Source organism: Lepus europaeus, chromosome 21, assembly GCF_033115175.1.
Source record: "Lepus europaeus isolate LE1 chromosome 21, mLepTim1.pri, whole genome shotgun sequence".
NCBI classification, from domain to species: domain Eukaryota; kingdom Metazoa; phylum Chordata; class Mammalia; order Lagomorpha; family Leporidae; genus Lepus; species Lepus europaeus.
The window spans coordinates 51,334,284-51,347,364 of record NC_084847.1 but is presented as its reverse complement, the minus strand read 5'-3'; the positions used below and the strand labels follow the sequence as shown (position 1 = coordinate 51,347,364).

At 62.7% G+C, this 13,081-nt stretch overlaps 1 protein-coding gene across 3 annotated transcripts; it reads right to left on the bottom strand.

Moving 5' to 3' along the window:
• Positions 1 to 9,108: 9,108 nt before the first annotated feature.
• Positions 9,109 to 11,140, bottom strand: ABHD11 (abhydrolase domain containing 11). 3 transcript variants are annotated; one of them, XM_062180002.1, is made up of 6 exons: positions 10,997 to 11,140; positions 10,728 to 10,863; positions 10,009 to 10,182; positions 9,743 to 9,913; positions 9,460 to 9,641; positions 9,109 to 9,353 (listed from the first exon to the last, which is right to left on the bottom strand). In XM_062180002.1, exons 1-6 carry the CDS (start codon positions 11,119 to 11,121, stop codon positions 9,221 to 9,223), a joined length of 921 nt encoding a protein of 306 aa, XP_062035986.1. In that variant the 5' UTR covers positions 11,122 to 11,140; the 3' UTR covers positions 9,109 to 9,220. The 3 variants fall into 3 exon arrangements, with proteins under 3 accessions (XP_062035986.1, XP_062035987.1, XP_062035988.1); XM_062180003.1 differs by having other exon boundaries at positions 9,460 to 9,515; XM_062180004.1 differs by lacking the exon at positions 9,109 to 9,353 and having other exon boundaries at positions 9,470 to 9,661.
• Between the last annotated feature and the right edge of the window lie 1,941 nt (positions 11,141 to 13,081).

The window sequence follows — 13,081 nt, the reverse complement described above, 5'->3', positions numbered from 1 at the left end:
CCTGTGAGCCCCGCATGCGCGGCGGCCGCCCCGCGGCTGCGCAGCGCCAGCGCGGCCCCGCCCCGGCCCCCGGGACCCCGGCCCGGCCCCGCCCCGCCCCGCCCCCACCCTCCCAGAGCCCGGGGGCCCTGGGCCTTCGCCCCAGCTGGGACCTGGACGCGGGATCCTCTGCGGCCGCCCTGGCCCCGGCCCCGGCCCCGACCACCTCCCCACTCTGCATCCCGGACCTGGGCCCCTAGTCTTCCCCCACCACCACCACCATGAGCCCTTCCAGCTGCGGCTGGAACTCCGTGCAGCAGCCCCCTGCCCAAACCCCGCCCCCGACGCGGGCCCCTCCCACTGGTCACACCACCTCGTGCAGACTCAGCCTCTGCCCCAGGATCTCTCGGTTTAGAGTGCGGGCGCCCCCCCCCCCCCTTGCGTTGGCTGCTCCAGCAGGATGCAGGAACCCCTCGATCCTTGGGGCACGATGATCTTTTTGCTTTTTTTTTTTAAGGTTTATTTATTTATTTGACAGAGTTACAGAGAGGCAGAGGCAGAGAGAGAGAGGTCTTCCATCCACTGGTTCACTCCCCAGATGACCGCAATGGCCAGAGCTGGGCCAGTCCGAAGCCAGGAGCTTCTTCCAGGTCTCCCATGTGGGTACAGGGCCCAAGGACTTGGGCCATCTTCCAGTGTTTTCCCAGGCCACAGCAGAGAGCTGGATGGGAAGTGGAGCAGCCGGGACTCGAACCGGTGCTCATATGGGATGCCAGCGCTGCAGGCGGCCGCTTTACCTGCTACACCAAGCGCTGGCCCCAGGCCCAATAGCACTTCCTCTTCTTTCCCTTCCCCTTTCCCTGCATCTCCAGCCCTGAGCTCCAGCTGTGGGCTGAAGACCCCATTGCCTGTCCACAAGCCGGGGCCCGCTGGGTCTGGGACGAGCAGCACCTGGGGAGGGGCGGAGAGGGGCTGGTTAGTCGGTCACAGGTGCTCCCTCCAGGGCTCTGTCTCTCCTTGTGACAGCATCCCAGCAGCTGCCCCCCACTGGCACAGCCCAGACCCTCGACTCCAAGCCAAGAACACGCCCCCTTTTCCCTCTGCCCAGGACCGCCAAGGCTCTGCTCTGGAGCCAGCCTAGCCCCAGCCGCTGGTGAGCCTGGCGCCTGTCCCAGACTGAGGGCACAGGTGAGCTGGCTGGCAGGCAGAGCGGGGGCAGCGTGCCAGCCTTGGCTTCTTCCTGGACAAGCTCTGATGTGGTCTGGCCTGGGAGACAGGCGCACTGCTTGCGGAAAGCTGTCCAGGCCTCAACTGCGAGTGCTCCAAAGGCCCGGCTAGTCAGAGAAGCGAAGACTCACCTGCTACAGGCACTTGCTCTGGGTGATGGGGGCCAAGTGGCGGGGGAGGTGCCTGACTCCGGGGACAGTGAGCCTGCAGCCCCAGAGCCCAGCGCCTGGCTCTTTGGGAAAAAGGGGAGACACTGCACCTGCCCCCGGAGATGGAGACACATATTAAAGCAGTAGTAAGAAAAATGAACAAAGGAATATATGCCAGCCTGTCACCATGAACTCTGCTCTTCCGACATCTCTCATCCTCAATCAGTCAGCCAGTCATCAAACATGACCCGGGCAGCCATGCACTGAGGCCACTGTTCGGTATTCGGGGTGCTCCCCGTGTAGGAGGGGAGACAGACAAGGCGGCTTCCCGGAGGTGGTGACGTCCGAGCAGGGTGTTGCAGGCTTCCTGGAGAAAGAGCCAGAGTGTGTGTGGGGAGGGTGAGGAGCACTCTCTCACGGAGTCCTGTGGTCTGGAGAACCCCAGGGGCCCACTGTGGCACCCAGGTGAGTGTCAGGTGGGAGGTGAGCCCAGGGCCTTGAATGCTAAGCTTTGTGGTACAGACGAGGGGGAGTGATTTTCCAATACCGTCCATTTCAAAGAGCATTCACTGAGCAGCTACTATGTGCTGCCTAGTTTAGACGCTGGGGATACGGCAGAGAATGAGACAGACACGAGCCCTCGCCATCACAGCCTCCATGGGCTGGGTAAAGGTGATAATAGGCCCTGGAAAGCTCAGAGAAGACACGAAAGAGGTAGGGATTGCTGGGCTTGTGGGCAGGGGGATTTCTCACTTTAAGTTGGGAATCAGCTGGGTGTTGCTGACAAGGTTGGGGTGAACGTTTGGTGCAGACATTAAGGGTCTACTTGGGCCACCTGCCTTCCTTATCCGAGTGCCTGGGTTCCAGTCCTGGCTCTGGGTGCCCTGGGAGGCAGCAAGTGACAGCTCAAGTGCTTGGGCCTCCCCACCGCCACATGGGAAACCTGGCTGGAGTTCCAGGCTCCAGGCTCCAGCCTGGCCTGGTCCATAGCCATTGTGGACATTTGAGGAGTGAACCAGCAGGAGGCGCTCCGTCTCTATTTCTCTACCTTTCAAGTAGAGGAAATAAATCCATAAGGCTCGGTGAAGGCGGCGGAAGCAGGGAGACAGATGATGTCATTCCCGGCAGACTGGGGACCTGTGGGTCCCTGGTGCCTGCAGGCCGGGGCTTGGCGTTCTGGGATCCACAGCAGCAGAGCGGGTCCCAGCCCTGGGAGCAGGAGACCAGCACATCTTCTGTAGCAGGTGGCACCTGCGCCTCCCGGCCTGCTCAGCCTCCTACGCTAACCCCTTAGTCCAGTCAGGCTGACACCCAAAATGTAGCACGGTGGGGGAGGAAGAGTCCAGAGGAGGTACAGCCAGGGACTGGGGACAGGGGCGGAGCATGGGCGACCTTCTGAGCAGCATTCAGCTTTCCCTGGGGGTGGGGGGTGGACGGGGGCCACAGCAGAGCGCTTAAAATATATTGATTTGTATTGGAAAGGCAGAGCGACAGCAAGGGAGAGAGACAGATTTTTCCATTTGCTGCTTCACGCCCCCAGATGGCCACAAATAGCCAAGACTGGGCTAGGCCAAAGCCAGGAGCCCCATTGGGGTCTCCCACGTGTGTGGCAGGAGCCCAAGGACTGAGGCCATGGGCCCCCGGCTTCCCAGGCACATTAGCAGGGAGCTGGACTAGAAGGGGAGCAGCCGGGACTCGAACCTGCACTCAGTTATGGGATCCCGGCATCCCCAGCAGTGGCTTAACCCACAGCACCACAATGCCCCCCAACCCTGGAGGGGTTTTTCCCCCATTTGTTTAATTTTAAGACTTTTTGTTTTATGTATTTTTATTTGACAGGAAAAGAGAGAGAGAGAGAGGTTGATTTCATCTGCTGGTTCAGTTTCCAAATGCCCACAACAGCCAGGGCTGGGCCAGGCCCAAGCCAGCAGCCTGGGACTGAACCCAGGACCCCACACGGGTGGCAGGGCCCCCAGTACCTGAGCCGTCACCAGTGCCTCCCAGGGTGCTCATGAGCAGGAGGCTGGAGTCAGAGGCGGTGCAGCCGGGGCTCACGCACAGGCATGCCCATATGGGAAGCGGGCCTCCCAGGTGGCGGCTTGGCCACTGCGCCCAGCTCCCACCACCTCCCAGGAGGGATCTGAGCAGAGCAGGGACGCAGTCCACCCCTGGTTCTGTCTGGATCGCTCCGGCTGAGGACAGACAGCAGTGTCCCTGAAGGGGTCTCTGCAGGAACACAGGTGAGAGACAGGGCTGGACAGAAGGTGGGGGAGGGGATGGCCACATCCGGGGTGTTTTAAAGGCGGGGCCAACAGGGCCTTGCTAGAGGGATACCCAGGGTGGGAGGCTGGGAGGGACCAAGAGAAAGGGAAAGGGAGGAGTCCAGGATGCCCAGGCCGAGGTGGTGGCCTGGCCAACGGAAAAGACCGAGTGGCCACGTGCAAGGCTGGCGCGTGCAGGGTGGGGGTTGGGGGAGGCTGGATGAGGGGCAGTGAATGCCGGGGGCGGGGGCCGCACCTGTGGATTTGGGGCTGCCCCTTGGACGACCCCATGGCGAGGGCAAGAGTGGGCGGTTGCCCCTGTGAGTCCGGCGTTCAGGGGGACGTCAGGGCTGGGAACCAGGTGGGTTTTTGCAGCCGGGGAAGAGGCCCTCGGCGGCAGCGTGGAAGAGATGGCTGGAGGGTTGCTCGTGTCCAGGAGCGAAAGGCCAGGCTGGGGCTCGTGGCCCTGTGAGTTAAGCCACCACCTTGGATGTCTGCATCCCATATTCGCATGTCTGGGATCAAGTCCTGTTCTGTGTCCGATCCAGCTCCCTGCTAATGCACCTGGGAAGGCAGCGGAAGATGGGCCAAGTGCTTGGGCCCCCGCACCCACGTGGGAGACCCGGATGGAGCTCCTGGCTCCTGGCTCCAGCCTGGCCCACCTCTGGCTGTTGCAACCATTTGGGGGAGTGAACCAGGAGATGGAAGGTCTTGCTCTCTCTCTCTCTCTCTCTCTGTCTCTGTCCCTCTCTGTCACTCTGCCTTTCCTATAAATAAACCTTAAAAAAAAAAAAAAAACACCAGTTGGGCTGGAGAGAAAGATGAAAGACATCCAAGATACTTGCTTAGCACTGTGCTACCTTGTTTCAGTGGGGGAGAGAACACAGGTGTGTGGTAGGAGGTGAAAACAGCCGGCAGGCTGGCCAGAGCCCTGGACCAGAAGCCGCAGGCCCTGGTGATGGGGAAGCGGCCCCTTGGCTTCGGGCTCTGTGTCCTGGAGGAGGAGCAGGTCTGGGGAAGGGCGGGGGGCAGCCTGAGGGCCCAGCAGACACCCCTGGGGGCTTGGGAGTCGGGCTGGACCGGAAGGTTGAAGCACATGGTCCAGGGAGTGCGTTTGGGGGTGTGTGGGAGGCAGGGGGTGGGGAGTGGGCGGGCGCTGGCAGAAGCAAGGCCCGCAGGTGCACCTGGAATGCCCCCTGCCAGGTGCGGGCTGGATGGAGAGGAACTGAACGTGACAGCGGTTGCGTTCCAGGCAGCAGCATTAGATGCCCTGGGTCCCCGCACTCCTGCAGAGGGGCCCTGGCGGGGAAGTCGGGCGCTGGGCAGCGCTGTACAGGTCCAGGTTTCCATGGCTGGGAGGCTGCCCGGTGAGCCCACGGCCCGCCTGCGGGAGCCCTGCCGTTGGGAGCTGCTGCCCCCTGCCGGGCAAAGCCGGCGTCGCCTCGCGGCCACCTCACCCACCTCAGAACCACCTGGCAACCACAGTTGCTGGCCAAGCAGCCTTGTGCTGAGAGGAGAGACACGTGTGAGTGCATGTGCGCGCACACGTGTGTACATGTGCATGTGTGCGCGCGTGAGCGTGTATGTGAATGTATGTGTACATGTGTGAGCATGTGTGTGGGTGTAGCTGTGTGTATGTGTCTGTGTTTCGGCTCTCCCGAAGGGCCCAGCAGGCCAGTTCTGACGGCCACCCCTCCCCAGCTGTCTCCCCCTCCGCGTCCACCATGAGCCCGAAGCCGTCTTCCAGGGCAGGGCACGGCCCTCCTGGGCCAGCAGCAGGGGGGTGGGTGTGTGGCGGGTGCAGAACGAGCCGCACTCCATAGTGGCTGCTGGATCAGATGGAACTCACCGTTTTCCTGAATGTGTTCATTGCCTTCTTCCAATGAAAAAGTTAATAGGAAAAGTAGGCCCACTACTCTGGCTTGAACTCTCAGAGATACGGGTGAATGGTGGACTCCCTACTTGTAAAATGTAGCCAAGATATGCAAAAGCTAAATATTTAAAATCACACATTTTTCTGCAGTTAAAATAAAGTTGAGAGGCAGAGAGTGCACCTCTCTGCTGGTTCACTCTCCAGATGCTCACAACGGCTGGGGCTGGGCCAGGCTAAACCCAGGAGCCAGGGACTCCCTCTGGGAGCAGGGCCCCAAGAACTCAGGCCAAATTCCCGACTTCCCAGGCGCATGAGCAGGGAGCTGGCAGCCGGGACACGAACCGGTGCTTGGGTAAGGGATGCTGGCGTTGCAAGCAGCAGCGTGTCCCACGGAGTGGGGTCCTCGCTCCCCCTTCTCGCGGCTCCTAAATCTGACCCGGGCCGCCCCGCCTCCCACTGTCGCTGTCAGAGCCAAGGGCTCTCCAGCGCCCTCTTCAGTCTTGCTGGAAGCACAACGCATTCCCTGGCAGGTGTTTAGGACGGTGCAGTGGCTGGCGCTGTGAGCTCTTATGGTAACCCCAGAATTACAGGACACAGCACTTCCTGGCCCGCCCTCGGCCCCTGCCCCACTTCCTTGTTCTCCGCAGCACCTGGCATTGAGCACACAGGTGTTTTTCTGTTCTCTCTCTCTTCCCCAGGTCAGGGGATTCTGTCTATCCCACTGTTCCGTGCCCATCACCTGCAAACACACCTATGCCAGTAAATATTTCTAGCATGAATGAACGCCTGTAAAAGCCTTGGGAACATCTGACAGCCCAGTGGCAGCCAGGCCACGTGGGGGTGACGGCATTGGCAGGAGGTGCCGGGCGAGGTGGCCCTGCGGGAACCGAGCCCGTACTGAAAATGACACGGAAGTCAGGGGGAGCCCAGCCGTGCCAGGAGACTAGCCCTACACAGGACTGAACTGGTACGTGACGTCTCTCACTGTTGGGGAAAGGGGATGACAAACACAGGAGAGAGGGGGGCCTAGGCATCGCCTATGACACCAGCAAGCTGGCTGGAGTGCTGGCTGCTCCACTTCCAATCCAGCTCTCTGCTATGGCCTGGGAAAGCAGCAGCAGGTGGCCAGTGCTTGGGCCCCTGCACCCGCGTGGGAGACCCGGATGAAGCTCTTGGCTTAGACCTGGCTCAGCCCTGGCCTTTGTGGCCATTTGAGGAACGAACCAGCAAATGGAAGATCCCTCTCTCTCTTTCAAATAAATCAATCTTAAAAAAAAAAAAAAAAAAGTGAAAGCGAGGCTGACTCTTGTGATGTTTCTGCCTCCCACCAGTGCCTCTACACTGGAGTTTAAGGTCTAAGCTGTAACGTGTGCTGCACTCCGTGTGCACACCTGTGTGCGTGTACACTTATGTGCACTCTAGCCGACACTGGGTATCCCCATCACTTCATGGGGTTTCTGCCCAAGACGGGTAACACTGAAAGATTGGATGGGCTACAAAGTAACTTCCTGTCACCTTCAAAAACCTCAAGGTCACGCCACTCCCAGGCTGGGAGCTGTGGTAGATGGGGGAGGCCAGGGAGATGAGACAACCCAGCATGCTTTGGTACCATGGATATACATATACATATATATACATACACACACATATATATATATATATATATATATATATATATTATCCTAAAAGGGATTTTTTTTGGGAAGGGAGCAGTTTGCAATCCCTGTAAAATGCAAAGTTGAATGCCTGGCCAAGCCCTGAGGGCCTGCAGCGCCCCCCGGCGGGCAAGTTTGTGCAGAGCCCCTTTCGGGCAGCTGTGAGGGGCTCTGTCACCTCCCACTGTCCTGGCACCCGTCCCCCCCCCCCCCACCGCCCCTCTGGGATTACAGCCATGCTACCTGGGGGAGGGGGTGTCCCTGGGGGGCAGGGGTGATGCCTGGATCATGGCACACAAGGGCTTCCCAGACATGGAGAAGGGTACTGGGGTCAGCTCACAGGCTGTGAGAGCCCAGCCCTGGCTGAGTGGGCTCCCAACCCTGGGGGAAGGGACAACTAGGGGTCACCACTACAGAGGGCTCCCAGGGGAAACTGGAGGAAACTGTCGCTGTTGAGGCGTTGAAAACCTAACCCTCCCGCCCCCCACAGGTTGCAGCCTGGCTCCGAAGCCTGGGGGAGAGGCAGTCCCCCTCTGCACATGTTGTCAGGGCGCCCAAGGTACTTGTTTGTGGAGAGGGACAACCGCCTGGGGGGTGTGCTGAGGCCCTGAGGGTCAGGTGCCCCCAGCTCCTGGATGGGCAGGTCGGGACTGTGGGAGATGGGGATGGGGATTCGGAACGCTCTGGGGAACCCACTTTTCCTTCTGACTGCAGCTCATGAGAGGATGGTTCCACATGTGGATGGTCCCAGCCAAGCTACCTTCAGGCTGATGGTGGGGTGGGAGCAGTCCTGGCTCTGACCCTCCTTGCTCTGTCGGCAGAGCGCCCCCTTGGGGCAGAGTGAGGCATGTGCACCTGCACAGGAAGTGGCTGGGAACGCAATGGGCCAGCTCAGCATTCCAGGCTGCAGAAGGGCAGGCGGGGGCACCTGCTTCCTGGGGGCGGGACTTGCCAGGGAGGGCCTCACCCAGGAGGGAGGGCAAAGGGCCATGTCCTTTGCCTGCCCCACCCCGCTGAGAGGAGCCCCAGTCGCCAGGCCACCGTCTCTGTCCCGGGCCTTCAAGGGGTAAGTGTCCTTCTAAAGCCACTGACTGGGTATTTCCAGAGGACAGGGTGAGCGTCCTTGTCCGCTCGGGGGTCCGAATGCCCTGCCCACACTGCCTGCCCGCAGGCCAGGCGGGGGCCACACAGGCCCAAGTCCTGCTGGGAGTGGGGTGCTGGGGAGCGGGTGCAGGAGGCCTCAGCCCCTTCCCTCCTGCTATCAACGCCAGGGCCTAGGCCAGAGTGAAAGGGCTCAGAGTGGACACCTCGTCCCAGCAAGCCCCAGCCTCGTCGCCTGTCACTCCGCGCGAGCACTGGGAACCCCGAGCAGCTGGAGCACTGGGGGACGCCCCGCCGGCGCCCTCCCTGGACCAAGTCCTCCAGGAGCGAGATGAAGCCATCGCCAAGTGAGGAGGCTGCTGGGAGTGGGGGGCGGGGAGGGCCCTGTCCTGCCAGGGGAGGGGGCGGGGCGGGCCACGTACACCAGTCACTGAAGCGGGGGCCGTGGCCGCACCCCCAGGCCGCTGTCCCTGCCACCCGCAGGAAGCGTGCAGTGGAGGCCGAGCTGGACACGTGCAAGGCCAGGCTGCGTGCGGTGGAGGCCCAGCTGCTGGAGGTCCTGGAGGAGAAACTGAGGCTGAGGCAGGAGGTGGAGGCCTGGGAGGTAGGGAGCTGCCGGTGGGCCTGGGAGGTGCGGGGCGACGGGCACGGGGTTGGCCCTGAACCTGCTCCCCGGCCTGTAGGAGGACGTGCAGCAGCTGGTGAGGCAGCAGGTGCAGAGTCAGCTACAGAGGGAGTCCAGGGGCACCCCGGGAGCCCATGGGGGCCCCGAAACGGCCGGGACCCCGAAACGCTCCCGGGCCCACTTCGCCCTGGGCCAGTGGGGGCGCTGGCGGTGAGAGAGCTCCGGTCGGGACTCTGGGAGTACAGTCTTTATTCATTAAAGCTGCAGGCCTGGCTGCCCACTCTCTGCCTGCCCGAGTCCTTTCGTGCCGAGATGGGGAGGTGGGCTGCAGGCCCGGGGGTCCCGCGCGCTCAGGCCAGGAAGCCTCGAATGGCGGCCGTGAAGTCCTGGGGCCGGTCAGCGTGCACCCAGTGCCCAGCATCAGGGACCGTCTGCAGCACGGCCCGAGGGAACAGGCGTCGGATCTCAGCGTGGTGGCTGGGGCTGCCCGAGGAGATGAGACGGGGTGCCCCATGAGCCCACAAGCGCCCCTGCCCACACCCCAGGCGGTCTCCCAGGGGGGTCCCTCCCCCGGCCCAGGCTGGCTTACAGCACGAACGGAGAGTTTCCACCGCGGAGGAAGAGCGTCGGCCCAGGGTAGGCGTCCTGTCGGGGCGGGAAGGCCATGATGTTGTCCAGGTGCTGGGCCAGCGCGTCCAAGTTCACCCTCCACACGAAGCGCCCGTCCACCTCCACCAGGTTGGTGAGCAGGAAGTGGCGCACGGCCGTATCCTGGGGGCGTCCCACAGTTGCTGGGGAGGGGGGACTCCTTGTGAGGCCCGGGCTGCCCCTGGTCCCTCGCCAAGGCCCTCCGGGGGGGTGGGGAGCATCACCTGGACCACAGGGCTGAGCTGCTGGTCGGCCAGCTTGCGGGCCCGGGAGCGGGGCACCTCGCCCGGGATGTGTACGGCCTGCATGGCCGCTAGGTAGGCTTTGAAGTCCGAGACGGAAGTGGTCTCCACCGGGCTGATGTCTACGGCCACCAGACGGTCCACGAGCTCTGGCTATGGGAGAGAAGGGGGCTGGGGACCCATCTTGGGGCAGGCACGGCTCTGAAGCTGAGCGCCCGGAGTCCTAAGCTGGCTGGGAAGGGGCTCACCCTCTGTAGCGCCAGCAGCATGGCCGTCTTTCCTCCCATGCTGTGGCCGATGAGGGCACAGGGCGCCAAGCCCAGCTCAGGCAGGAGGCTCTGCAGGTCCTGGCTCATGGCCTCATAGCTCATATCGGGGCTGTGGGGGCTGGCGCCATGGTTCCGAGCGTCCACGGTGAGCACCTGGGGGTGGGGGTGGGGGTGAGGTGACCCTGGCTGTCATCCGCCTTGTGGGGTAGACAGCTAAGGCCTGGTCGGGGTGGGCAGTGCCTGGGGGCTGATCCTGATGAGGGGAGTGGTAGAGACCCCGTATGCAGCTACGGGAGACGAAGTACGTGGGTCAGAGCAGGCCCAAGGAGTGGGAGCCCGTGGTTTGCAGAGCTGGCTCGGCACAGCGGCCCCACGGGAGGCCAGGAAGGAGACCCCAGGAATGTCCAACAGCCAGGACAGAGGTGGTGGGCTCCTGTCATCCCCCGGGGGTGGGGGAGGCACAGAGGGGCTGGCCCCCTTCGCGGGGAGGGTGTCAGCGCTCAGCCCAGCTCTGGACTCGCTGATGGAGACCCGCAAGGTGAACAGGCTGGACAGACGGCAGCGCGAGGGGCAGAATGGACGGTCCACCCAGGACCTGGCTCGGCCCTTGGGGTCTCAGCAGGGCCCAGGAGGAAGGGGGAGGAGCTGCGCGCCCCAGGCCCCGCCCACCAGGACCCCGCCCCTGCCCGGACGCTCACCCTGCGGCCCGTCTGCTGCGCCAAGGCCTTGGCGATGGAATTGAAATTGGTCTTGCTGCCCAGGAGCCCGTGCAGGATGACGATGGCTGGCAGGGCCGCCTCCCCGTCCAGCAGCTTGTAGGACAGCGGCAGCGGCCTAGCGGGAGGAGGCGAGGCTTGGGGAGAGGGTCTGAGCCAGGGCAGGGGGGCAGGGGCTTGACAGAGCAGCCTGGGCCGGCAGGAAGGGGCAAGGGGCGGGGCCGGCCACCCACGTGGCGCCCTTGACTGACCTCGGCTCGGCGCCGCCGCCGCTGCTGCTGCTGCTGCAGGGTGCGACGGGCAACCTCGAGAGGATGGGGCTGCGGGCACCGAGCGCCCCACGGGGCAGCCTCCATGCGCTGGCCCAGCGGAGCATGCCCGCAGCCGCAACCCGGCGCGCACCTCGCGGACGACTTCCGGTCCAAGCCCCGCCCCCACGCCGGCCCGTGAGCCCCGCCCAGTTCCCACTGGAGCTCCGCCCTCTTGCCGTCCCCAGAGCGGATGGCCCGCCCCCGATCACGTGGCCTTACGTAATCCCCAGGAACTGTCCGTCTCCTCTACAGCCCCGCCCCCTTGCGTCGTTACGTAATCCCCCGCGCGGGGCCCCGCCCTGGCCACGCCCTAGGCGGAGCCGACCTGAGCTCTCGCCCCGCCCCGCCGCGCCCTGCCCGTCTCCAAGGCCGCGCCCCGCCCCTTCCGGCGTGGAAACCTGGCGCTCCGGGCGTGTGTGCTCTCTCTCTGGTTCCCGAATAAAATACACAGGACGCACAAACACGTACCCCCGACTGGATCATGCTGTTGGGAAGCCAGGGACTCGCCGACCCCCAGGCCGAGCCCCCAGCCCCGGTGCCTACGTATCTCTGCCCCAGCCTGCGGGTGGACTCCTTGGGGCTGAGCCCCCACTTGGAACACCCCGACCCCCTAGCAGAGGGCCGGGTGGGTCCTGGCTGCTCCACTTTCAATCCAGCTCCCTGCTCACTGCAGGTGGCGGACGATGGCCCAAGTGTTTAGGCTCCTGCACCCACGTGGGAGACCCGGATGGAGTGCTGGCTCCTAGCTTCAGGCTGGCAAACCCTGGCTCCAGGAGCCGTGTGGGGAGCGAACCAGCGGATGGATGATCTCTCTCTCTTTCGCCCTCTCTTCCACTCTGCCTCTCAAATAAATACACTTTGTTAAAAAAAAGAATAGCACACTGTGAAGGGACTGACACACAGACAAGAGACCCTAAATGGTACAGACCCGGAGTTAACGGTTAACTTCTCAGTGCAGGTCTCTATTCTGAGTTTTCGCTGGAATTCACAGTGCCCGCCCGGTCTCCGCTTGGAGGCAGACTGAGCACACGCTGGCCCATCAGAGGACAGCCATGTGCTCTGTACTGACCACGCACTGCTCACCGCCCACGCGGAACACAAACATCCACTGCCCTGACCCCTCGGGGAGCTGGGGACTGGAGCCTTGGCGACCGGACTCCTTGCTCCGCGCTTTGCAATGCACACCTGCTTTTCCCCACCGCCCCAGTGTCTGGCTGTCTGGCCCTGCATCCGGCAGGTGGACCCAGTTTGTGGGGCTGGGGGAATTCTGTAGCAGCCAGTTTGGGGCGGGGGGTGGGGGGGAGAGGGAGAGGAGTCATTCAGACTTCGGTGAGCAAGGTCACATGTCATTCAGACTTCCGTGAGCAAGGTCACATAGTTGAATGGAACAAATACACCTGACAGGCCGGGCGGGCGGCTCTCCAGGGAACAGGGTCCAGTTCCTCTGGCAGTTTCTCCTCTGCTCTTGGAGGAAGGGTTTGCTGGGTGTGAAACATAAAAATTCCTCCCAAGGTTGTATTACCCGGGCGTTATCATATCAGTCTGGGTTGCCCTCTGGGGCCTGGCAAAGCCGGATCCTCCTGGGGAACTTTTATTGGGGAGGGGGAGAGGTTGGGACCACCTATGAAGTTGCTGGGTCTCCCGGCTGGGGATGGGCCACATTCCTTCCCTTGGGGGCTTTGTTTTCCTTAGAACCTTGCCCCACACATAAGGCTAATCTCTAACTTCCTGCCTAACAGAGGTAGGTTTTATTTGGAAAGAAAAACAAAATTATGGCTGCAACAGCTGGGGCTGAGCCAGGAGCCTGGAACTTCTTCCAGGTCTCCCACGTGGGGCACGCATTTGGTCCATCTTCCACCGCTCTCCCAGGTGCCTGTATGGGATGCCGCTGTCGTAGGCAGGGACTCCATAACACTGGCTCTGCCAGACTGATCTTCCATCTGCAGGTTCACTCCCCACCAAATGCCTGCAACAGCCAGGCCTGGGCCAGGCCCAAGCTAAGAGCCTGGGGCCCAGTGCAGGTCT

Bases quoted from the DNA above. Each gene is read 5' to 3' on its own strand.
- ABHD11 (XM_062180002.1), bottom strand. From the start codon at position 11,121: ATGCTCCGCTGGGCCAGCGCATGGAGGCTGCCCCGTGGGGCGCTCGGT. The intron at 9,642-9,742 runs GTGATGCTCCCC...GGACGCCCCCAG, and splicing joins AGCTCAGCCCTGTGGTCCAG to GATACGGCCGTGCGCCACTT. The intron at 9,354-9,459 runs GTAAGCCAGCCT...CTCCTCGGGCAG, and splicing joins GGAAACTCTCCGTTCGTGCT to CCCCAGCCACCACGCTGAGA.